The sequence below is a fragment of the Rhinoraja longicauda genome, chromosome 4 (assembly GCF_053455715.1).
Source record: "Rhinoraja longicauda isolate Sanriku21f chromosome 4, sRhiLon1.1, whole genome shotgun sequence".
Classification (NCBI taxonomy): Eukaryota; Metazoa; Chordata; class Chondrichthyes; order Rajiformes; family Arhynchobatidae; genus Rhinoraja; species Rhinoraja longicauda.
Genome location: NC_135956.1, coordinates 64783436 through 64808929, shown reverse-complemented (window position 1 = coordinate 64808929; position 25494 = coordinate 64783436). Strand labels below are relative to the sequence as shown.

Below are 25494 nucleotides of genomic sequence, written 5' to 3'. Positions count from 1 at the left end.
AAGCATGGGTCCATTGCATTTTTCATACCAGTAAAATGGTCACAGAAATTTGTATGCACCACTATTATTTCGCAGAAATCTTTATCCAAATATCCATTTTTTTTCACACAAAGGGTGTTGGGTGTATGGAACAAGCTGCCAGATGAGGTAGTTAAGGCAGGGACTATCCCAGCATTTAAGAAACAGTAAGACATGGTTCATGGATAGGACAGGTTTGGAGGGATATGGGTCAATCGCGGGCAGGTGGAACTAGTGTAGCTGGGACATTTTTTTTATATATCAAAAAATACTTTATTCCAGTAATAAATATTTACAAAAACATTTTCTTTTCAGAAACTCCATCCGACATTCCCGGAGGTTATACATCCAATGCAGATATTTATTGCCAAATTTACACAGAATCCCTTATTTGGAGGGGCGTCTTCACCACATCCTGCGCTGGGACATGTTTGGCCGGTGTGGGCAAAGTGGGCCGAAGGGGTATCACTCTATGACCCCATCCCTTTAAACAAGGGGAAACGCTTTTGAGTAACGTGGAAGATATTTATTTTTTTATCATTTATTTTTTTATTATTTATCTTTTTTTTTTTTTCAATGGTCGTATCATGTAATGGTCGTAAACGTTAAGTTAACATTGCATCTAAATGATACACCAGCACAGGTTTAACAGTAGGAATGTGAATGTATATTTTGCAGCTCTGGTTTTACAGTCCACTCAGCACGTTGCAGCCGAGGCTGTGCAGCTCCCAGGCAGCGTGGACGTGGCTTGGCACAGCCTCTCGTCGCTGACGAACGCACGCAAGGGAGCGAGCGAGCGAGTGCGGAAGCGGCCGTGGACAGCCAGATAATGAGAGGAGTGTCGAAGAGGAGGCCGAATGTGCCGCCGCCAAGTCTGAACCCGAAACCCACAGGGCAGGTAATTGTACTGGGGCAGAATCTAAGCAAGGCCAGGCCCGGAGGAAGCAATGTGCACAGCTCTGGTACTGAACTACCCATTGAAATATCTCGCTGTGGTGGACACACATGCTCTCTCTCTGTTGCAGTGTTAGCAGCGCGCACCCGCCGCTGTTGCACAGTTTTGCAAAACTACAAGGTATATGGGCGGCGGGCACGGCATATTGCTATTGGAAACAATGTTACTTATTTCTTCGGAACTCCCCAGTTGGAGTTGCAAAGTAACATTTCGGTAATGTATGGAAAGTGCCATGAGATTGCACTAGTTTCTGCCTTGGTTGCGTCTGGATTTTGATCACGTGAGATGACAAACCCCCCACCCCCCCCCCCCCCCCCTTCCATCTCCAGCTCCCAACTGTTTGAAAGCCCAAGGAGTTCACAGCTGAACAGTGCAAAAAACAAAGACATAAACAAATTTCACGGCCACAACAAAAGTTACATTCTGGAGAACAATAGAAATCGTATTTCTCAACATAGCTTTGACACAACTGAGGTTTGACAATACACAGCAAATGTATATTTATGAATTTATAACATTTCAATTTATAACAATGAATTTAACAAACTTAAAGTGTCCGCTGGATTAAATGCAGAGAGGATGTTCCCCTGATGGAGGAGTCTTCGAGCAGGATCTAGTCTGGGAATAAGAGATAGGGACTGAGATGTGGAGAGGGTAGTGAGAATTTGGTGTTTTTGGATTCTGGAGGGCTGTGAAAGCTGGAGGTATGGTTCATTCACTATAGCGATTGAGAGATTTCAGGATATTAAGGGAATAATGCTGGAAAACGGCAGTGAAGTGGAAGATTAGCAGCATTCTTAATGAATGAATGGGTGGGTTTTAACGAGTCTGGCAGGGGGTGAGATCCAGAGCAATATTTTGGCTGATGGGGAAATAAAGCCTGATAAAGGTGTTAATGTCAGCAAGTTCAGTGGATAGGATACACAGGAGCGAAGAAGGTCCAATAGACTAAATTGCATTTATTTTAATGCAAGGAGGCTGATAGGTGAGGCAGATGAACTCATTATGTGGATGATGCACTAAATATATTACGGTCATAACAGAAACAATGTTGGGAGAGAGGTTTGACTGGCAGCTCGAAGCTCCAGGCATGGATGCTACAGGGGTGAAATAGTTGCAGGTAAGAAATGAGGGGGAGTTGTATAATACAACTTGTATTTTTGTTGAGGGAAGTCCAGCACACAGCGAGGATATTCATGGTGGATTGTCTGTGAGGCTATATGGGTGGAACTTAGAAATTAGAAGGGAATGATCACTTTGATGGGGTTGTATTATCGCCCTCCCCCAATAGTCAGTGGGAATTAGAGGAGCAGATATGTCGAGAGATCACAGACGGGTGCTAAGAATAATAGGGTCCTAATAGTAGGTGATTTTACCTTCCCTCACGATGACTAGGAAAGTGGTTGGACAGGGTGAAATTTCAGAAGTCTGTTGTGTGAAAACCAGGAAGGTTTTCTTAAACAATATATAGAGAGATCTATTGGAGAGGGCACAACACTGTGCCAACTATTTGGGAATGAGACAAGGCAGGTAACTAAAGCCATAGTAGGGAAACACTTTGAGACTAGTGACCATAATTCTGTTAGTTTTTAAATAGTTGTGGAAAAAGGCAGGATAAGTCCACAAGTTTATAAGTCATCCCACAACCTCCTTTACTCCAGGAAAAATAGTCCAAGCCTATCCAGTCTCTCTAGTTTAATTACCTCCTTCCTGCAGCCCAATCACCAGAACTCCACACAATACCACAATACTAACCATCAAATGTCTATTTACACACATCTCATTTTATTCTCCATTATCTATTCCCAGATTCTACTGGGGGCAGACACAAAATGCTAGAGTAACTCAGCGGGACAGGCAGCATCTCAACTGTGGCCTGTTAATTTACCAACCCGAATATCTTTGCGGGGTGGTAAAATGACATGTCCTTGACATGTGGGAAGAAACAGGAGCACCCTGGGGAAATCCACAGGGTGATCGAGCAAACTCTGTACAGACAGCAATGGTAGTCAGACACAAAATGCTGGTGTAACTCGGCAGGTCAGGCAGCATCTCTGGAGAAAATGCAAAGGTGACTTTTCGGCCCAGGATTCCTCTTCAGACTTCTAACGTCAGTGATTGTATGTGTTATTGCATTTTTATTGATTAATCTTATTGGTCTTATTGTTTAACTGCGGGTAATGTTTCATTTTACTACACATTTATGTGTATGTGACAAATAAACGACTATTGACTATTGATTGAATCTGAATCACTGCAGTTGAAAGGCAACAGCTCTACTATGCTATCCAATTAAGGATAGAATTTTTAATGCAAAATTGATCTTTGAAATACGGTCATTGACTTAGGTGGTAGCATGCCACTATTGAGCCTCTGATTAACTTTTGTAATCTTGATTGCTTTAGCCCATTTGCTGGCCATAAGCAGGTTAGCTTGAGATAGATTGTACACACACCTGAAAAGGAAATGAAACATTAACTAGTAATGGGGTAATTTTCAATTACAGGCAGCAGTAAATGGGTGGTTTCAGATGAGTTGCCGATTGCTGATTTTTTTTCCCCCCCCAAAAGTTATACAGCACGGAAACAGGCACCTCGGCCTAACTCATCCAGGTTGTCCATGGTGCAAATGAAACTAAGCTAGTTTCATTTGCCTGGGTTTGGCATATATCCCTCTTACCCTTTCCTACCCATGATCGGTCCAAGTGACTTTTAAATGCTGTCATGGTACCTACCTCATCTACCTTCGCTGATACCTCATTCCATATACCCACTGCTCTGTGTGGAGAAAGTTGAAACTCTTTCCCCTCTCACCTGAAACCTATGTCCTCTGGTTCTTGATTCGCCTACTCTGGATAGAAGTCTCTATGCATTCACCCTATCTATTACTCTCATGATTTCGTACACCTCTACAAGATCAACCCTCAGCCTCCTGCGTTCCAAGTCCCAGCCTGCCCAATCTTTCCCTATAGCCTAGATCCTCGAGTCCTGGGAACAGCCTCGTTAATAGCTTCTGCTTTAACTAAAACATAAGAATGCCATTCAGCTCCTCAAGCTTATTCCATCTTCGCTAATATTCATAAATCCATTATCACCTATTACAAATAAAAATAAAAAGAACAGATCAAGGAGGAATGTTGAAAGTTGTGGTCAAGATAGCATGATCAGTAAGTTCTCTTAAATGTTTTAAGAATTAATCTCTGCATGGAAATTTCATTTCCTATTCTGTCTGCTTTGTACAAGTGTTTCATAGAAAAGCACTGGAAGACTTGGTGGAGAGGATGTGAAGCACTGTGTTTTGTATTCTACAGTATTTTATTTTATCATTGCATGTATATAGACAGTTTTGCCTGGTGGTTTATACTGTATCAAATGTTGTTTGGCAATCCTTTTTTAAAAACTTATCTATTCCTCCTCTAGAAACCTAGTACACCACAAGTGTGTTCCACAGAAACCAACACAGATTCATTTTCGCGGTGGAGAATCTGTTCTCGGCTCAGCTCATTTTTAAAGTATCTTCTTCTAATCCTTGTGATTCCACCATTCCTAAATTATGCATCCCTCCAGCGTGAAGGACCACTACTTCAGCCTCAAGGTGAGACATTATGTATTCATCTGCATAGAACCTCATCATATTTAACACGGAAACAACGTTTTTCCACTGGATCTTGGTGCATGTGACAATAATAAATCAATACTAATCTTAATACAAACCAAATTGCAGAAATGAATAGTTGTCCCAGTTTACATGTTGTAATCAATTGAATTTATGCTTGGTATATTGAGGCATCGGGTGATAGCAACTTAATGCTCTGGAACACAGCATCATGTCAGAGTCATACAGCACCAAAACGGGCCCTTCAGCCCAAGAAACCCCTTCCAAGCTAGTCCCATTTGCCCTTATTTGGCACATAGCCCTCTAAACCTTTTCCATCTATGTACCCGTCCGTGTCTTTTAAATGCTGTTACTGTACCTGCCTCAACTACCTCCTCCGATAGTTCATTCCATATACCCACCATCCTCTGAGTGAAACTAACCCCTTGTGTTGCTATTAAATCTTTCCCTTCTCACCTTAAATCTATGTCCTCTTGTTCTTGATTCCCCTACTCTGTAAAAGACTGTGCATTCACCATATTAATTGCCCTCATGGGTCTGCACACTTCTATAAGACCCCCCTTAGCTTCCAGCTCTCCAAGGAATAAATTCCTAACTGGCCCAACCTCTCCCCATAGACCCTCGAGTTCTGGCAGCATCTTTGTAAACCTTCTCTGCACTCCTTCCAGCTTAGTGACATCTTTTGTTCAGCAGGACGACCATAACCAAACGTAATACTCCAAAGGTAGACACAAAATGCTGGAGTAACTCAGCGGGACAGACAGCATCTCTGGAGAGAAGGAATGAGAGCATATAATCCTCCAACACTTTCGCCACCTCCAACGGGATCCCACTACTGGCCACATCTTCCCATCTCCACCCCTTTCTGCTTTCCGCAGAGACCGTTCCCTCCGCAACTCCCTGGTCAACTCGTCCCTTCCCACCCAAACCACCCCCTCCCCAGGTACTTTCCCCTGCAATTGCAGGAGATGAAACACCTGTCCCTTTACCTCCCCCCTTGACTCCATTCAAGGACCCCAACAGTCTTTTCAGGTGAGGTAGAGGTTCACCTGCACCTCCTCCAACCTCATCAACTGTGTCCGCTGTTCCAGGTGTCAAATTCTGTACATCGGCGAGACCAGGCTCAGCGATCGTTTTGCTGAACGCTTCCGCTCAGTCCGCCTTAACCTACCTGATCTCCTGGTTGCTCAGCACTTTTAACTCCCCCTCCCATTCCCAATCTGACCTGTCTGTCCTGGGCCTCCTCCATTATCAGAGTGAGTCCCAGCACAAATTGGAGGAACAGCCTCTCATATCTTGCTTCGGTAGCTTACACCCCAGTGGTATGAACATTGACTTCTCTAACTTCAAATAGCCCTTGCTTTCCCTCTCTCTCCATCCCCTACTCCTTCCCGGTTCTCCCACCAGTCTTACTGTCTCCGACTACATTCTATCTCTGTCCCACCCTCTCCCCTGGTATCAATCTGAAGAAGGGTCACGACCCGAAATGTAACCCATTCCTTCTCTCCAGAGATGCTGCCTGTCCGGCTGAGTTACTCCAGCATTTTGTGCATTGAACTCCATTAGCCATCCTTCAGTTCAAAATTGTGCTGTGAAATTTGATAACCATGTTCACTGTCAATGGTACCACCCACTTTCGTGTCATCTGCAAAGTTACTAATCATGCCTTGCACATTCCCATCTAAATTGTTGACGTAAACCACAAGCAGCAACGGGCCTAGCACCAATCACTGAGGCACACCGCTAGTCACTGGGCTGCAGTCTGATAACTTTCTACCACTACCATCTGTTTACTTCCATGAAGCTAATTCGTTATCCAGACAGTTAGCTCTCCCTGGATGCCATATGATCTAAAGCAGCCTTTCATGCATAACCTGATCAAAGGCCTTGGCGTAGTCCATATAGACAATGTCTTTGGCCTTCAACTGTCAACCTTCTTCAAAAAACTCAATCAAACCAGTGAGACGCTGTCTCCCATGTATACAACTATGTTGACTATCTCTGATCAATCACCGTCTATCCAAATGCATATATATCTTATCCCTCAGAATCCTCTCTAATAACTTTCATACCACAGATGTTAGTTCTCTGGTATTTTGTTCCCAAGCTTTCTTTTGTAGCCCTTCTTGAATAGAGGCACGCTCCATTCATCCGGCACTTTTTCTGTGTCTAATGATGATTCATATATCTCCGTCAGGGCCCATGCAATTTCTTCTCTGATTTCCCATTGTGTCCTCCGATATATCTGAGCAGGCCCGGGAGATTTATCTGCGTTCATATGTTTCAGGATGTCCAGCACCTCCTCGAATGTCTGTGACTTTTTCCATTGTATATATGCTTATGTCACATTTAAAATGGAAAACACCTGCATAAACCTGTTTTCGGCAATACACCATGCTACCTGCAAAAAAATATTGTTGCAATAAGACAGATGTATTTAGCCTTTTTTAATGCAAATTTGGCCATTGGAATTTACAATTACAACTGGCAGTTGCAATTGATGGACACTTTTAGCTGATGAGATGTGCTAATATTTTGTAGGCTTCTAAGCCACATTTAAAAACAAACATACTTTTTCTAAGAATTGCCTTATTTTTTCATGGATTCCGCAAGTCCGAGGTTCATCAGATTTCCGTTGGGTCTGAAAGTCCAAGAATTTGAACAAATCTATAATTAATGTGTATGAAGAAACTGCAGATGCTGGTTTAAACCGAAGATGGACACAAAATGCTGGAGTAACTCAGAGGGACAGGCAATTAATGTTACAGGTCCCAAAGTCCACTGGAGAAAGAGAGAGTTTTGTATGGTTTGATTTCTTAGATCCTTGTGCAATGGGAGTTGCCCACTTCATGAAGCAATTTCAGCTTTGTTCTGATTAATGGGTTTCCAATCCCCATTCTGCATCTCATTAGCATTTTCACAGACAGAGCAATATATTGTTATTAAAATAAGTAGAAAAAAAGGAGTTAAGCAGAATTCTTCACAAATGAAACAAACCATAGACTTCACGAGTACTGTCTACTTTATGACCTGCTGGGAAACAAGTTAATGTGAGATATTCGCAGTGTCACTATCACTAGGTAACTGAGGAAGCAAATTTTGTGGGTGAGAGCAACGTACAGAGTGAAAGGGAGATGTGGCAAAAGTCCACTTCCTCCCAGGTATGCAGCCTGAATCAGATACTGCATTTGACTTATTTCACTGAAATGTGTGGGTTTTCTTTGAGTGACTATCTGATGTCTGGCATTGGCTTGGGCCGACTTCTCTGGCAATGAGACAGGTTATAATTGCTTCCACTTAGGGTCCAGTTGCAGATCCAATCCAGTGTTGAATCACAGTTTCTCCACTGGAAAAGATGAACACAAAAACACAAGAAAATAAGAACAGAAGTAGGCCGGCAGGCTTCTCATGCTTGCCCTGCCATTCAACATGATGATGACTGACTATGCTGGCCTGAACTCATCTTCCATGTCAGTTCTCCATAACCTTCAATTCCTTGATCTTTTAAATATCTTTATCTATATCCACCTTAAATATATCAAATGACTTAACATCCACCACCCTCAAAAGCAGAGAATTCCAGAGATGCCTAACACTCTTGAGTGAAAGAAAATCCATCCATGTTATTTTAAATGGCCAGCTCCTTGTACCAATGTCCTCTTGTTCGTTACTCTCCCATGCATGAAACCATATCAAAATCTTCCCTGTCAAGCCCTCTTCAAATCTGGTATGCGTGAAAAACATCACTCCCTCATTCCAATAAACTACGAAATATAGACCCAAACCGTCTATCCTCTCTTGAAAGGACAACCCTCTCATCCCTGAAATTATACTGATAAATCTCCTTGTGATGCCTCATAGAACATAGAACAGTGCTTTACAACAGGATCTTGGGTCCACAGTATCATGCTGAACATGATATCAGGTTAAACTAATCACTTTGGCTTGCATGTGACCCACATCCCTCCCGTCCCTTCAAAGCAACGCTATCCTATCTTGGGTAAGGAGACTTAAAATGTGCACAATAAACAGGCCCTTCAGCCGAATTGGCCACGCCAACCAAGATCGCCATATAAACTTGTCCCATTTACCTCTATCTGGCCCTCATCCATCCAAATCTTTCCTATCTGTTTACCTATTCAAATGTCTTTTAAATGTCGCTATTGCCCCACCTCTATGATCTCCTCTGGTGGCTTATTCCATATATGCACCACTGTCTGTCTGAAGAAATTGCCTTTCGGGTCTCTCCTAAATCCTTTGGCTCATACCTTGAACCTATTCCCTCTAATCCTGGACTCTTCTACCCTGTAAAAATGACTATGATGTTATTTATGCCTCTCATGATTTTATATACTCTGTAAGGTCATTCCTCAGCCTCCTATGTTCCAGGGAAAAAGTCACTGCCTATCCAGCTTCTCTTTATAATTCAACCCTTGAATCCTGGTAACATCCTGGTGAATCATTTTTGCACCTCTTCTAGCTCAATGACATCCTCCCTATAGCAGGGTGACTAGAAATGCAAAGTTTCAAATGTGGTCTGACTAATATCTTGTACATCTAACATGATGTCCCAACTCTTGTGCGTAACACCGTTACAGATGAGAGGCTGCCAAATGCCGCCTTTACTGCCCTGCCTACCTTTGTCTCAATTTTCAGGGACTATATAATCTGTGTGTGGCCCTTGGGCTCTACCATTTACTGTGCAAGTCCCACTGTGGTTTAACTTGCCAAAATGCATCACATCACACTTTGGTCAGAGTTAAATTCTATCAGCCATGCCTTGGCCCACTTCCCTCGTTAACTTTTGTAAACTTAGATAGTCTTCCTCACTGTCCACTGTATGACCAATGTGCAAACTGCTAAGGCATTATCTAAAGTGTCATCCAAACCGTTAATTTAGATATAAACAACAGTTGACCCAGATCTAATCTCTGGTGGATCACAGGCCTCCACCTGAATAACAGCTCTCCACTACCACCCACTGATTGCGAGCATCAAGCCAATTTTGAATCCAGTTGGCCAGCTCATTCTGGGGAAACCGTGGGGAACGCAGTGAGTATGTGGAAATGATGGGCCACTCAGGAGTGGATTAAACCCAGATCACTGGAACTGTGAGGCAATGACTCTACTAACTGCGCAGTGTGCTATTGTTTCCTCCTATTTTTTTCCTTTTAATCCAATCTTTTCTTTCATCTCATTATTTCTCTTTCTGCTCCTGGTCTGACTTGGAATTCACCAATGATTATTAATACTTTGTGGTCCTTCCTTTTTTGGTGATTGATTTATGTCCATTGTCTCACTGCTCATTAAGATCCCAGATGTTTTGTTGTATTGTTAATAGCTCACAAACCAGAGAACATGAAAACAGAACTGAAATTAAATGACCTGCTGCAGCAGAATTAGGTCGATATGTCTGTGTGTTTGCAGGAATTAAGAATTTGAGTTGAAAAGAGAGTTATTAATTGATGCTTAATCACGTGCATTAAAATTTCATGAAGAATATAACACTTTTGTGACATCATGAAATTTTTTAAAATGTTGAACAATATCATTGTCAAATTTTCAAATATGATGTCATGTATTGACAGAAGGTCAGCTGATTGATGTTGGACTGGGTCAAAGACTATATTTGTCCTGCATTGGGAAAGGACAACCTGTTGGTAAGTAAAATTTTCAGCTATATTTTGCTCTGGGATAATTATGTGTTTATTTGTCCCACTGGAAGAGTTAAGATGCTTTCATTCTATGTTTAATGTTGCCATGAGAGGGATTCGAGACTGGGAAACAATGAAGGCTTATCTCACATTTATGGCTGCATTTATTAGAAATTAAAATGAATCCCTGTGATTGACTGAAAGGGCCATACGCTAAGGGTTGTTGCTTGGGATCGAGTTAGGACTGGCGAGCAGTCAACAAGAGTGAACAAAGTGTAGTGTTGGAGTGCGATCAGTGTTGATGGCAGATGGAGATGGAGGCCTCCAATTGGGGGTTGTTGCTTTGGATACTGAAGCCATTTAGGAGACTGATGGGTGGGCCTGGTTGGTGGGTTAGGTTGAGGCTTATATCGGCTGGGGGATTTTGAAGGGTGCTGTCTGAACCTTGGGTATCTGGGAGAGGGAGGGGCAGCAATTGGGACCCAGACCTTGCAGAATGATGGGAAATATATGATGAAGGTTTTTTCAGCCTATTAGATCTGTATTAGTCAAAATGTTACCCAACATTTGTTTCATTTGCTGTGGATTCGGACTCCTGCCACTCCATGGGTAAGAAACAAAAAACTCATCTCCCTTCTAATATTTTTATTCTATTTCACAGCTCTGACTCCCTATTAACGGAAATAGGTCCATTCTGTATGCTCTATCCAGGCACTTCACATTCTCTTTTGCAAACTTTTGATTCTTTTCAATCCAACCTTTTTTCCCAGCCAAACCTTTTTGATCTAGGCAATGTCCTTATAAATCGCTCCTCTCCATGCAATCGTAGCATTGGTTCAGGATGGATGGGGAAGGATTGGGGTATGGAATATAGAACATAGAAAATAGACACAAGAAGCTGGAGTAACTCAGTGGTTCAGGCAGCATCTCTGGAGAATAGGAACAGGTGACGTTTCGGGTCAAGACCCATCTTCAGACTGAAGAATCTGAGTCTGAAGAATGGTCTCGACCCAAAATGCCACCTATTCCTTTTCTCCAAAGATGCTGCCTGACCCGCTGAGTTACTCCAGCATTTTGTGTCTATCCAGCATCTGTAGCTCCTTCCTACACACAGAACATAGAAAGGTGCAGTGCAGGAACAGTCCCTTCAGCCCACTAAGTCTGTGCCAAACATGATGCTTAGATAACTAATCTTATCAGCCTGCACATGATCCATATCCCAACACGCGGCACGGTGGCGGCACGGTGGCGCAGCGGTAGAGTTGCTGCTTTACAGCGAATGCAGCGCCGGAGACTCAGGTTCGATCCTGACTACGGGTGCTGTACTGTAAGGAGTTTGTACGTTCTCCCCGTGACCTGCGTGGGTTTTCTCCGAGATCTTCGGTTTCCTCCCACACTCCAAAGACGTACAGGTATGTAGGTTAATTGACTGGGTAAATGTAAAAATTGTCCCTAGTGTGTGTAGGATAGTGTTAATAGTGTTAGTGTGCGGGGATCGCTGGGCGGCGCGGACTTGGTGGGCCGAAAAGGCCTGTTTCCGCGCTGTATATATGAAATGAAATATGAAACATTGCCTACATATCCATGCAGCAATCCTGAAATCTCTTAATGCTGAATGAAGTAGCATTTCAATTGCAATCAAATGTCTGAGCAGAGTTTTTTTTTTCCTGTTTTAGTTCATCTGGTCTACCAGTCATTGCTCTATTGTACTGAACCTTAAATTCCTAAAATAATGTCATATTCAGTAAGTAGTAGTAGCTATAAAAGAAATGTTGATTTAACATTGAGAGTGCCCTGTGATACTGGTGCAATGAGGTCTATGGTATGTTAATTTGCAGCATCCGTTTTAATTTGGACCTATGTCTGGTACAACTAACTAACTGTGAAGATGGTAATCTTGCCTTGGGGATTTGAAACTGAATTCTTTGTTTGGAGATTTGCCAGTTTTGAAATAGCAAGAGCATTTTTTTGCCCTTGAAAATAATTAGATATTCAGCAGTCACCATATGGTGAGATTGATTTAGAGACTATATTAAATCACAGAATTGTAATAGCATAGGAGAAAGCATTTAACCCTTCAAGCCACTGTGGCCTGTGCAGAACAACTCTGTTGTTCCCATTACCCTGCTCTTTCCATATAGCCTTGCAAATTATTTCCCTCCAGCGCCCACCCAATTTCCCTCTCCTTTCGTCAGCTCCAGTTGACTCCAAGTCATTTTAAACCACGCTTAAGGGCAACGAGTTTCAGATCAAAACAACACTCAACCTTATGCACAAAATGTTTTCCTTGCATTCTCAAATGTCTGTTTAGCCCATCTCTTTGAACCTGTGTGTCCCACTTCTGGAAAATCCTCTAATATAAATAGCTCTTGCATTCAAGGCCATCATGTCCCAAACATCTCAACTGAGCTCCTTTCATTATTTTTGTTTCTCTTTCCTACCACCTGCCCAGTATATATACTTCCTAAGGTGTGCTAACTAGGAATTGGACGCATGGCACCAGTCATGATCGAACCACTATTTCAGAAAGCTGAACATAATCACCCTGTTTATGTATTCATGGGCTCTATTTACAAAGCCCAGGATCCTATATTCCTTACCTGCTAGTCTCTTAATTTGTTTCTCTCAATCATTTATGAACACTTGTTCCTGTACATTTACTTTATTTTGTCCCATCGCATTCTCTCAACAGAAATATATAACATTGCAATTCTTTGCATTTATTGTTTATTTATAACCTTCATGCAGTCTATTCCTACTCTCCTCAATGTTTGCCACACCAAGGTTGTATTTTCTGCATATTTTGAAATCATATTGTACACTCCCATATCAAATTTAATATTAAACACCAGTGATTCTAGTACTGATTCTTGGGGATGGGTGGATAAGGTGAACATCTAGTGGCGGTGGACCATATCGTTATTATTGGCAGTCAAAAAATGATGACGTCCTGCTGCTCGATTACAGAGCTAGAGATAACATTAAAGAGTAGGACTTAGTAGTTACTGGGAAATTACTGGTGTCACATGCCAGCCACTACGGAAACGAGGATGGTGAAGAAGAGATGATGTTAGTGACAGGTGATGTTTCGGGTTACATAGAAACATAGAAAATAGGTGCAGGAGGAGGCCATTCGGCCCTTCGAGCCAGCACCGCCATTCATAGTGATCATGGCTGATCATCCACAATCAGTAACCTGTGCCCAAATTCTCCCCATATCCCTTGATTCCACTAGCCCCTAGAGATCTATCTAACTCTCTCTTAAATTCATCCAGTGATTTGGCCTCCACTGCCTTCTGTGGCAGAGAATTCCACAAATTCACAACTCTCTGGGTGAAAAAGTTCCTTCTCACCTCAGTTTTAAATGGCCTCCCCTTTATTCTAAGACTGTGGCCCCTGGTTCTGGACTCCCCCAACATTGGGAAAATTCTTCCTGCATCTAGCTTGTCCAGACCTTTAATAATTTTATATATATCTATAAGATCCCCTCTCATCCTGCTAAACTCCAGTGAATACAAGCCAAGTCTTTTCAATCTTTCCTCATATGACAGTCCCGCCATCCCAGGGATCAATCTCGTGAACTATGCTGCACTGCCTCAATTACAAGAATGACCTTCCTCAAAATAGGAGACCAAAACTGTACACAATACTCCAGATGTGGTCTTACCAGGGCCCTATACAACTGCAGAAGAACCTCTTTACTCCTATACTGAAATCCTCTCGTTATGAAGGCCAACATGCCAATAGCTTTCTTCACTGCCTGCTGTACCTATACGGCAACTTTCAGTGACTGGTGCACAAGGACACCAAGGTCTCGCTGCACTTCCCCCTTACCTAACCTGACACCATTGAGATAATAATCTGCCTCCTTGTTTTTGCCGCCAAAGTGGATAACCTCACATTTATCTATATTCTACTGCATCTGCCACGCATCTGCCCACTCACTCAACCTGTCCAGGTCACCCTGCAACCTCCTAACATCCTCTTCGCAGTCCACACTGCCACCCAAATGCACCGATAGTACCTCTTTAATAATTGACTCCAGCATCTTCCCCGCCACTGATGTCAGGCTAACTGGTCTGTAATTCCCCGTTTTCTCTCTCGCTCCTTTCTTGATAAGTGGGATAACATTAGCTATCCTCCAATCCAGGTTGTAGTCGGTGTTAGAAAGCTGGAAAAGAGAGTGGGGTACTTGCCAGGCTTTGTCCCGCCTACTCTTCTTTTTCAGGCAGTAAGTTCCAGACCCTTATCACCTCTGGATAAGATAAATCTTTCCCCTTCTTCCCCCTCATCTTCTCCTAGTTTCTTTATAACGACATACCTGGTGTTCGATCTCTCCACTAGGGGAATAAATCTCTCTTCCTCTATCCGATACATCTTTTGTAATTTTATACACATCGAAGATTTTTCACCGTCCGGCTGCCCTGCTCCAAACATCGTTCCCAATCTTTCATCACAGTTATAAATTTTGAAATTCTGGCAAGACCCTTGTAAATGAAGCAAATGAAGTTTCACGTTAAATATGTTCACATTTTAGCAAAGGTTGGACTTTCCAATATGAATGCCTACAGATGACATATTGGCAGCTCAACACTGCAGAAAGCCCGGAGGAGTACTGAAGGGGCAGGGTGTAAATTAAAAGGAAATTAGGCTGGAATAGATCCAAAGAGAAAGTATTGGAGGATAAAACTGAGGAAAACTCTAACCATAATATATATTTTTATATAATGAAGAGAGTCAGTCCCATTAGACACATTGATGGTAATCTAAGCTTGCTAGAAAGCACTGATGTAGAGTGATGAGTGTAAAGCCATGGAGATAAGCGTCAGCCGTTTTGGTAGGCAAACTGCTGTGTATCAAGGCTGAAGTTAATATGTGCAATGACTAGCCTCTTGTAGCAGGTTTCCGATGGTGGATCTCATAGCCACTGGATGGAAGTCTTTAAAGCATTGTACCTGATTTTCTGGGATGATAGTGGTCCTCTTAAAGCAGGTGGGAAATTTAGAATGGGGTAGCGAGAGGTTAAATATGCCTGTGACTACTCCTGCCAGCTAGTCTAGTCTGTGCATGATCTGAGGATGTGACTGGGGACTCAATCTGGGTCAGTTGCTTTCCACTGGTTCACCTTCAGGAAAGCTGATCTCACTTTATTGACTTGATCGTGGGTACAAACAAGTACACCCGAGACCATGGGCACACAGGTCTGCTGACCTTCAGTTCAAAGCGATTAGAGAATGCATTGAGCTCATCGAGGAGAGAGCCTGATACTGCCTAACTTTACTTTGTAGCCCATTATAGCATGTAAACCTTGTCACAATCGACAGGTGTCCCTGTGGTTCTCCTGGGGCTCCAGTATAGTTCAGAATTTCTTTTTGGCATCTTTAATGCCTTTATAATGGTCATAAATCGATTTTTTTGTGTTACTTGGGATCATTTTACTTGAACTCTGTGGACGGACTTTATCTGGGAGCGGATCTCACAGTTCATCCATGGCTTCTGGTTGGGATAGCAGGTCAGAGATTTCTCTGACTGGATAGCACACAAACAAAAGCTTTTCACTGTACTCGGTGGTACACATGACAATAATAAATTAAACTAAAACGAGTGTGATTGGAAATTATAAGCTGGAAGATGGGAGGGGGGTGGGGGGGGGGGGGGGGAGCAGGGGGAGCGTGGGAAAGAATGGAGCTTTCAGCCAGTTTTCACTATGAGGATGTGATGAATAGGGACCTAGTCTTCAATCAGCAGAAAGGTGATGGTGAATCTGATTTTGCACCTCATGAATTAACTTTATGTGGGATAGTTTGATGACAGCTCAGATTGTTATGAAAATGTAGTGGGTTTTTGCAACATATTCCTGTATTCCAAGTGTTGATTTAAATGTTTAAAGATAGATTTGGATTTTCAGAAGAACAATACACGTCCCTATTAGCACTTGAATTATATTTGTTGTCAATTTAGTTAAATGGCATCCATTTGAACAGTGGGGGATGAAGTACAAAGACACTTTGGTGACCATGAATTAAACATAGAACATAGATAAGCACAGCACAGGAACAGGTCCTTCAGCTCAGTGTCTGTGCCGAACATGATATCAGGTTGAACTAATTTCCTCTGTCTGGTCATGATCCATATCATAAGATCATAAGAGATAGGAGTAGAATTAGGCCATTCGGCCCATCAAGTCTATTCCGCCATTCAATTATAGCTGATCTCTCTCCCCTAACCCCATTCTCCTGCCTTCCCATAACCTCTGACACCCGTACTAATCAAGAATCTATCCATCTCTGCCTCAAATATATATAAAGATAGACACAAAAAGCTGGAGTAACTCAGCGGGACAGGTAGCATCTCTGGAGAGAAGGAATGGGTGACATTTCGGGTTGAGATCCATCTTCGGACTAGTTAGGAATAAGGGAAACGAGAGATATAGACGATGATGTAAAGAGGTAAAGAACAATGAATGAAAGATATGCAAAAAACTAACGATGATAAAGGAAACAGCTATTAGCTAATTGTTGGGTGAAAGCGAGAAGCTGGTGCGACTTTGGTGGGGGAGGGATAGAGAGAGAGGGAATGCTGGGGTTACTTGAAGTTAGAGATATCAATATTCATACCACTGGGCTGTAAGCTGCCCAAGCAAAATATGAGATGCTGTTCCTCCAATTTGCATTTAGCCTCACTCTGACAGTGGACGAGACCTAGGACAGAAAGGTCTATGTGTGAATGGGAAGGAGAATTAAAGTATTTAGTAACCGGGAGATCAGGTAGGTCCATGCGGACTGAGCGAAGGTGTTCAGCGAAACGATCGCCCAGTCTACGTTTGGTCTCGCCGTTGCCCAAGAGTCCACATCTTGAACGACGGATACAGTAGATGAGGTTGAAGGAGGTGCAAGCGAACCTCTGCTTAACCTGAAAGGACTGTCGGGGTCCCTGGACAGAGTCGAGGGAGGAGGTATAGGGGGGACAGTTGGGGCATCTTATGCAGTTGCAGGTGAAGGTACCTGGCGAGGGGGTGGTTTGGATGGGAAGGGAGGAGTTAACCAGGGAGTTGCGGCGGGAACGATCTCTACGGAAGGCGGAAAGCGGTGGAGATGGAAAGATATGACTCGTGTTGACTTTGCCTCCACAGCCTTCTGTGGCAAATAATTCCACATTCACCACCCTCAGACTAAAGAAATTCCTCCTCATCTCCTTCCTAAAAGAATGTCCTTTAATTCTGAGGCTATGATCTCTGGTCCTCGACTCTCCCACTAGCGGAAACATCCTCTCTACATCTACTCTATCCAAGCCTTTCACTATTCTGTCCATTTCAATGAGGTCCCCCCTCATTCTTCTAAACTACAGCGAATATAGGCCTAGTACTGTCAAACGCTCATCATATGTTAACCTACTCAGTCCTGGGATCATTCTTGGAAACCTCCTCTGGACCCTTTCCAGAGTGAGCATATCCTTCCTCAGATATGGTGACCAGAATTGCTCACAACATTCTAAACACGGCCTGACCAGTACCTTATAGATCCTCAGCATTACATCCCTGTTTTTGTATACAAGCCCTCTCGAAATAAATGCTGGCATTGCGTTTGCTTTCTTTACTACTGATTCGACTTGCAGATTAACTTTTTGGGGATCCTGCACCAGCACTCCCAAGTCCCTTTGCAACTCAGATTTCTGGATTCTCTCCCCATTTAGAAAATAATCTACACCTTTATTCCTGCTACCAAAATGCATGACTCCACACTTTACTACACTATATTCCATCTGTCACTTCTCTGGCCACTCTCCCAACCTATCCAAATCCTTCTGCAGAGTCCATGCTTTTTCTACATGGCCCGTCCAACTATTTTCATATCATCTGCAAACTGGGCCACAAAGCCTTCGATCTCTCCATCCAAATAATTTCTGTACAATGTGAAGAGCAGCGGGCCCAGCACTGAGCCCTGTGGAACTCCGCTAGTCTTTGGCAGCCAACCAGAAAAAGCACCCTCTATTGCCACTCTTTATTCTTCCATTCCCTGTATATCCAGGTACCTATCTAAACACCTCTGAAATGCTGCTATCATATCTGCTTCTACCACCACCTCTGCCAGGTGTTCAAGGCACCTACCACTCTTGGTGTAAACAGAAAACTTTCCCCGCACATCTCGTTTAAATTTCGTCCCTCTCACCTTAAAAGTGCTTTTATGAAGCAGTAACAATTAAATGCTTAAAACACAATGTGCTGGAGGAATTCAGCTGGTCACGTAGCAACTGTGTAGGGAATGAACAGACAACATTTCGGGTCTGGACTCTTCTTCAGACTCTTACTCATTGAAGAAGGATCTCGCTCCAAAATATTGTCTATCTATTCTTTGCACAGTTCCTCCAGCACCTTTTCAAGAATCCAGCATCTGCAGTTTCTTATGTCTCCAATTAAAGGCTCAGTTTATTATAAGTTTATTTCCAACTATTCTTGTTCTTTCTATCAATGAACAGAGATAATGTAATACAGGTTTTAAAGTCCCAGCATCCTGTTATTTGAACAACCTTTCTTTCTGAAATGCATTGAAATCTTAAAAATAGAAGATGTAAAAGAGATCATGTTATTTCAAGTGTTTACTGTTCAGGAAAGCTCAAAACTAGATATTGGGTAAAACATCTGTTTGAAATCCCAGCTGCTATCTAACTTAGGATTTCTATCTATTCCCTAGTAATATTTGATGCTCCCACTGGTATGTCTTCCGATGTGTGGCTCTCGATTCAAAAGGATGTGTCTTTGGTAACCCAGGTATGTTTGTGAGAGAGACCTTATGTGGTGGTGGAGGGTTGGTGCATCATTCAGATCGCTGGGAGTGACCTGGGAGTGGTTGGGACTTCTGAGAATGATGGAACTAGTTGCAGTTGGCTTTTGGTGTTGCAATTGATGGCTGAGCAGTGTTGGGACCCATTGGGTTGTAATGTGGGAGAGTGGTGGTAGGTGAGGCTAGAAGAAGAACCAGAATGGGATATTAGTTTCTAAGCCAGTGAACTGGTCTAAATCCAGTTCCCAGCTGCTGCCTTACAACTGTGCAGGCCCGGATTTGATAGTAACTTTGACCTGTCTGTGTGGAGTTTTCCCTGTGACCATGTATTTTTCCTCCAGTTGCCTCCGGTTTTGTCCTACAACCCAATGACATGAGGGTTTGTAGGTTAATTGGCTCCTGTAAATTGCCCCAAGGCTAGGGTGTGTAGGGAGTGGAGGGGAAAGTGAAATAAAATAGAACTAGTATGAACGGGTGTTTGATGGTTGGCCTGAACACAGCATGATGTTGAATTCTTTTCCCTGCCTCTGCCTTCATGCCTATTTGTTCAGGAATTCACATCCCAGACTACAACCATTCCTCCCATCCACTTGGAACTCCCAATCCACTAAAGTCCCTCCCTTTGGCCTCGTACCATTCTCTCATTCTACTTATTGCATATTGCTGATGGAACATTGACATCCTTTATTTTTTATTCCACACTCGTCACACCCCCCTAACCTACCCAACCTCTGAACTTGCAGCACTTTGCTCACTAAGAATAAAATTGACAATGTTAGCAAATCTGCAGTCAAGGCTGGCGCTACTGTTGTCTGGAGAACTGACCTCTATCTGGCAGGGCCAAACATCAGCTCTCAGACACATCCTCATTGCTCCCTCTGGACCATGACCCTAACATCAAACATCAGACCATTGTCTCCCACGCAGTCACAGATCTAATTTCTTGATGGGATATTATCTCCATAGCTTCCAACTTTGTAGTGCACCACTACTGCAAAGCCTTCTTGTACCTTCTGCCCAAGGCAGACCAATTGTTCCAGCCTGCCTGACAAAACCTATTTCATCCTACCTTGTCTCCATTCTTTGTCTTCCTTGTTCAGTCCCTTCCCACATACATCCACAACAGTTCAGATGTGCCATGCCCCTTTTACAGTTTCATTTCCCTGGTCATAACTGCTTCATCTTCATCAGACATATTAAAAAAAATCTATACTTCCATCTCGCGTGCAGAGCATCTCGGGGCCCTCTGGTTCTTCCTTGAACAGAGGCAAATCGATTTCCCTTCACTAACACATACATTTGCATGGTGGTTCTTGCTCCCATATTTAACAGCTTCTCCTGCAGCTCTGTTCACTTCCTCCAGAATCAAGGCACTGGCATGGGTCCAAGCCAAGCCTCTCTTTCTGTGGGGTACGTGGAGCAATTAAAATAGGTCAATATTATTTAGTATTTTAATTGTATGTGGCCAATGGAGAACCAAGCTGCTTTGAAAGAGAAGTTGTGTCTGGGATTAATTACTATCCTGATAAATCAGACTTTGTCCACCAAGTGGTCATAGTTTGGACAATATACAGATTAATGATTGGCTAGGTGTTCCATTAACCCCAAGATTGCTGGTCGGCTCCCCTGGCGGAAGCAGTTTCTTCCATTGTGGTCCCATGCAGTATTCCCCAGGAGGTTAGCCCCAAGCATGTGGGTACGGTCTGATACAGTGTAATGCAACACTCTGGTTCTTCCAGCATAAGTAACTACAACTGATCCTGGAAAGGCTTTGAAGACTGCTGAAGTCTTTACTTGGGGAAAGTCAGCCATTTTGTTTGGATCTTTGAACAAAGTTGATTGAACTTCGGAAAATAGTTATTGAGGAAAGTAGTCTGCATTTTCTTTTTTTACAGAATATCCATTTCAATTTGTATACATCTGGATTGTAAGTGCATTTGTTCATTGTTATTATGGCTCCAGTTGCAATGCTAATACCATTATTTGCTAACTTCTATTACTGTTACATGATAGAATACTTAATTCTTGTGCTCACAGAAGAATGGCATTGTGCAGACAAAATAAAGTCAATGACATTACCCATCAAAAATGTTATTTACTTTGTCTTTCTTTAAAGGCCTGCATATATGATAGAGCTGGACTCGGCTTCAGTAAGAGAGCATTCCAGAATGAAGAAACTAGACCGGATAAACCATGGGCACAGTCAACAACTGGAAGGTATTCTTTGTGGAATTCAGATTTTAATCTGGTAAAATTTAAATCACTATAAAAAGTATCAGAACTTAAGTGATTTGTTTTTAGTATATATTTTGAGTCTATTGCCTATTTTGAGTCTATTTAAGTCTTATAGAGGTCATCATGACTTTATTACTCTTATACTCGATGCCCCAATCAATGAAGGGAAGTATACTATTCTATCTACTTGCATTACCACTTTCAGGAAGCTGTGGACTCAGACCTGAACATCTCTTTGTACATCAATGCTGTCAAGGGTTTAGTTTGGTTTAATTTAATTTGGAGATACAGTGTAGAAACGGGTGCTTTGGCCTACTGAGTCTGCGCCAACTAGTGATCCCCACACATTAACAATATCCTTCACACACTTGGGAACAATTAAGTACATTCCTATGGATGGGTACTGTTCCATGCAGCCAGATTGGGATTCCAGGTTATTTTCTACCAGCTGCCAGCTACCACATATTTCCCTGGGCCAGAGATGTCATGTGACAATGGGCTCGGTATGTTTCTGATCATTGTAAGAACCAATGACATACTTTTTGCATAACAGAGGTGCCATTAACTAGAGATTAGAGGTTTAGAGAGGATCTGTGGATGTATTTTTTCATCTAGAAGGTGTTTGTATTCTGGACAGGTTCCCTGAGTGGGTCATAAATGTGGATCCTCTTACAGCATTTATGAAGTGCCCAGACAAGCACTTGAAATGCCAAGGCATAAAATGGTAAGACTCAGTGTTGATCAATGGGATAGTGTAGATGATTAATTGAAGGTCAGCATGGACATTGTGGGCGGAAGGGCATGCTTCTGGATTATATTGACTAAAAGTAGAAGTTAGAATGAATTTTTGTTGGGAGAATCTGAGACACCATGAATGGAAATTAAATTTAAAAAAACAGCTCAAAAGTAATAATTTCTGAATTGTTACTGGAGCGAAGTACGACGTGACATACAAGAAAAGGGATGACTGAGAAAATACATAGCCAAAAGACTGGCATGTGAGGTACGGGCATCAATTTATCAGGCACTGGTACCAGCATGGGATTAAAGGGAGCTGCTGTTTTGGGACAGGATCCATTCGAATCAAGCCAGAGAAGTGTCTCCGTGAATACAAAATAAACAGACCTTTAAACTATAAATAGAGATGAGGCGGAGAAGGGATGTTGGGAGATTTTAGTTGCATAAATTAGAAAACTAAGAATCTGTTCAAAAACAAGCAAAAAAAAATCTTTATTCATAACAATATGGACAGGAAAGACATTTGATACTCATCCCTTTTTTACATTCGCTGTAAAATCCGATCAATAATAATAATAATAATACATTACATTTATATAGCGCTTTTCATATACTCAAAGACGCTTTACAGGGATTTAGAGAACATAGGGAAGTGAATAAATAGATAAATAAGTAAACGAACAGAGAAAGGAGACAGAGGGTGGGATGACCTTCAGTGGTTGAAGGCAGTACTGAATAGGTGAGACTTCAGTGATGTTTTGAATGTGGTGAGTGTGGAGGAGTCTCTGACGGTTTGAGGTAATGAGTTCCATAGGGTGGGAGCAGCGATGGAGAAAGCCCTGTCCCCCCAGGATCTGAGTTTGGTCCGGATGTGGGGGGATAGGAGATTGGCAGCAGCAGAGCAATACATTCTCTTACAAAGCATCAATGCCGCTCACCTTTCTTCCTTAAACAATACACCCAGAAAGTGTAAATGAGGCTGTTAGACAGGACCCAGGTGTTCAGTGCTGACTGGCGACAGGTCCTTGCACATTTTGTTCCCCACAAAACCTTTGTGGCAGTTTTACTGAGTTTCAGTTTATCCCTCAGCATGTACCCCAGCAACTTTGAATGTACCAGATGGTGGTAAAAGCACAGAATAGTGAGAGGGGAAAAGAGAAGCAGATGGTGTCTCAATGGTCTCGGCTCCAGGATTTTCAATGAGTAAGGAGGTAATTATAAATGTGATGAAGGATAATATGCTAGAAAGATCATTAAGTAAAGCCATGTGGGTTGAACTGACAAAGAAAAAAGTCAAAGTTTAGTTTTTACCTCTCAGTTAAAAGATTTCGTTGCGTTTGCAGTTCTGGCTGCCACGTTGTGCTGTTTTGGTCGCTGTATTACAGGAAGGATGTGGAAGCTTTGGCGAGATTTGGCAGAATGTTGCCTGGATTATAAAATTGTGATATGGACAGTATTCTAGGAACGCAAACCCTCCCATGACGCATGGTTCACCTCTAATTAATGTCTAGTTGGAGGATTTAAAAATTACTTGTCATTGCAATTTGTTTGCTTTTGGTTGCCCTGTTTTTCTTTCAAGCTAACCTTTCTTTTCCTCACTCTATTTTATATTCTATACCTGATTTGGTGATCCATTATCCTATTTCTCGCTGTTCTATTTTCTGTTCCTCAATTCTTAAATGTCATTAGTTGAGGAGATACACCCATTCGGTAAGGAGGGCCCAGACACCTTTTACTTTGGCAGGATTATTACCAGGATGTCTTTAACCTGAAGAGTGAGGATAAATGTCTGAAATGTTGCTTCCATTTTTTTACACAGCCATTTGAAATGCTCATTTGCGAGAAAGAGCCATTCGGCCCAATACGTCCATGCCAATCAAGTTGCCCTATCTAAGCTAGTCCCATTTGCCTGGCCCCTATCCCTCTAAATCTACCTGTCCAAATGTTTGTTAAATGTTGTTGTTGTATCTGTCTCAACTGCTTTATATCGCAGCTCATTCCATGCACCTAACACCCTCTGTGTGAAAAGGTTGCCTTTTGGATTCATGTTAAATTTGTCCCCTTTCATCTTAATTCCCTGCCCACTAGTTCTTGATTCCCTTACCCTGGAAAAGAAAATCTGTGCATTCACCCTATCTATTCCTCTAATGATTTTACACACCTCTATATGATCACCTCTCAACATCCTGCATTTCAAGAAATGAAGTCCATGCCTGCCCAATCTCTCCCTTTAGCTCGTCCTGGCAACAACCTCGTACATCTTCTCAGCACTCTTTCCAGTTTAGCGGCATTTTTCCAACAGCAGGGTGTCCAACACTGAACATAATACTCCAAATGTGGCCTCACCAATGTTGTATAACTGTAACATAACATCCCAACTTCTATACTCGGAAACTGAGTATAGAACTCCTACTCATCAAGGCCAGTGTTTCAACAGCCACCTTCACCACCCTGTCTACCTCATATTCCACTTTCAGGGAACTATGTACTAGTACAACTGGCTTTTGCTGGCTTTAACTTTTCGACTCCCCTTACCTTCTCTAACCTCACCACCTCTGATCGTACAGCCCTCCGCTCACATTGCAACAATCCCGACACTATCTTCAAACCTGCCAACAAGGGAGGTGCCGTGTTAGTCTGGCAAGCTGAGGCCAGGCACCAGCTCTCGGACAACTCCTCATTATTTACCCTTGGACCATGATCCGACAGATGATCACCAGGCCATTATCACTCAGATTATCTCTGATTTTATCACTTCCGGCTGTTTGCCCTCCACAGCCTCCAACCTTATTGTTCCCCAACCCCGCATGGCCTGTTTTACCTTCTCCCCAAAATACATAAGCAGAACTGCCCTGACAGACCCAGTGTTTCTGCCTGTTCCTGCCCCACTGAAATCATTTCCACATACCTTGGTCCCATTCTATCCCCCTTGTCCAATCCCTTCCCACCTATGTCCAAGACACCTCACACGTCCTTCGACTCTTTAATAACTTTTGGTTTCCAGGCCCTGGTTCCCTCATCATTACTATGAACTTTCAGTCACTCGACACTTCCATCCCACAGCAGGAAGGCCTTAAGGTCCTGGTCCTTCTCCACTCTCAGAGTGAGGCCACACACAAATTGAAGGAACAGCACATCATATTTCACTTGAGCAGCCTACAACTCAGCGGTATGAATGCTGATTTCTATCATTTCAAGTAACTCCTGCAATCCATTTCCCCCATCTCTCCCTCCTCCCCCACCCTAATCATCTTACTAGTTACACTGTTCGCATCCTTGTATCCCTCTCATAGCACATCTTCCCCAGCCAACAATGGATCATTACGCACTCCACCTTTCCTAAGTTCATCTGTTTGTTCTAGCCTTTTCTCGCCTCCAGTCCTCCCCACCTCTATCTTTCAGTTTGAAGAAGCGTCAACTATTCCTTTTCTCCAGAGATGCTGCCTGACCCGCTGAGTCACTCCAGCATTTTGTGTCTATCTACTTGTACACCTATCGA

General features: G+C 42.7%; 1 protein-coding gene across 1 annotated transcript in view; it reads left to right on the top strand.

The window, feature by feature from the left end:
* LOC144593026 (uncharacterized) overlaps positions 1-25494 on the top strand; it is a 102053-nt gene that overhangs the window by 421 nt on the left and 76138 nt on the right. The window contains exons 2-6 of the mRNA XM_078398440.1: positions 711-916; positions 4393-4567; positions 10177-10248; positions 18933-19009; positions 21139-21239. Of these exons, the coding sequence (XP_078254566.1) occupies positions 711-916; positions 4393-4567; positions 10177-10248; positions 18933-19009; positions 21139-21239 (631 nt within the window). The remainder of the gene's footprint in view (positions 1-710; positions 917-4392; positions 4568-10176; positions 10249-18932; positions 19010-21138; positions 21240-25494) is intronic.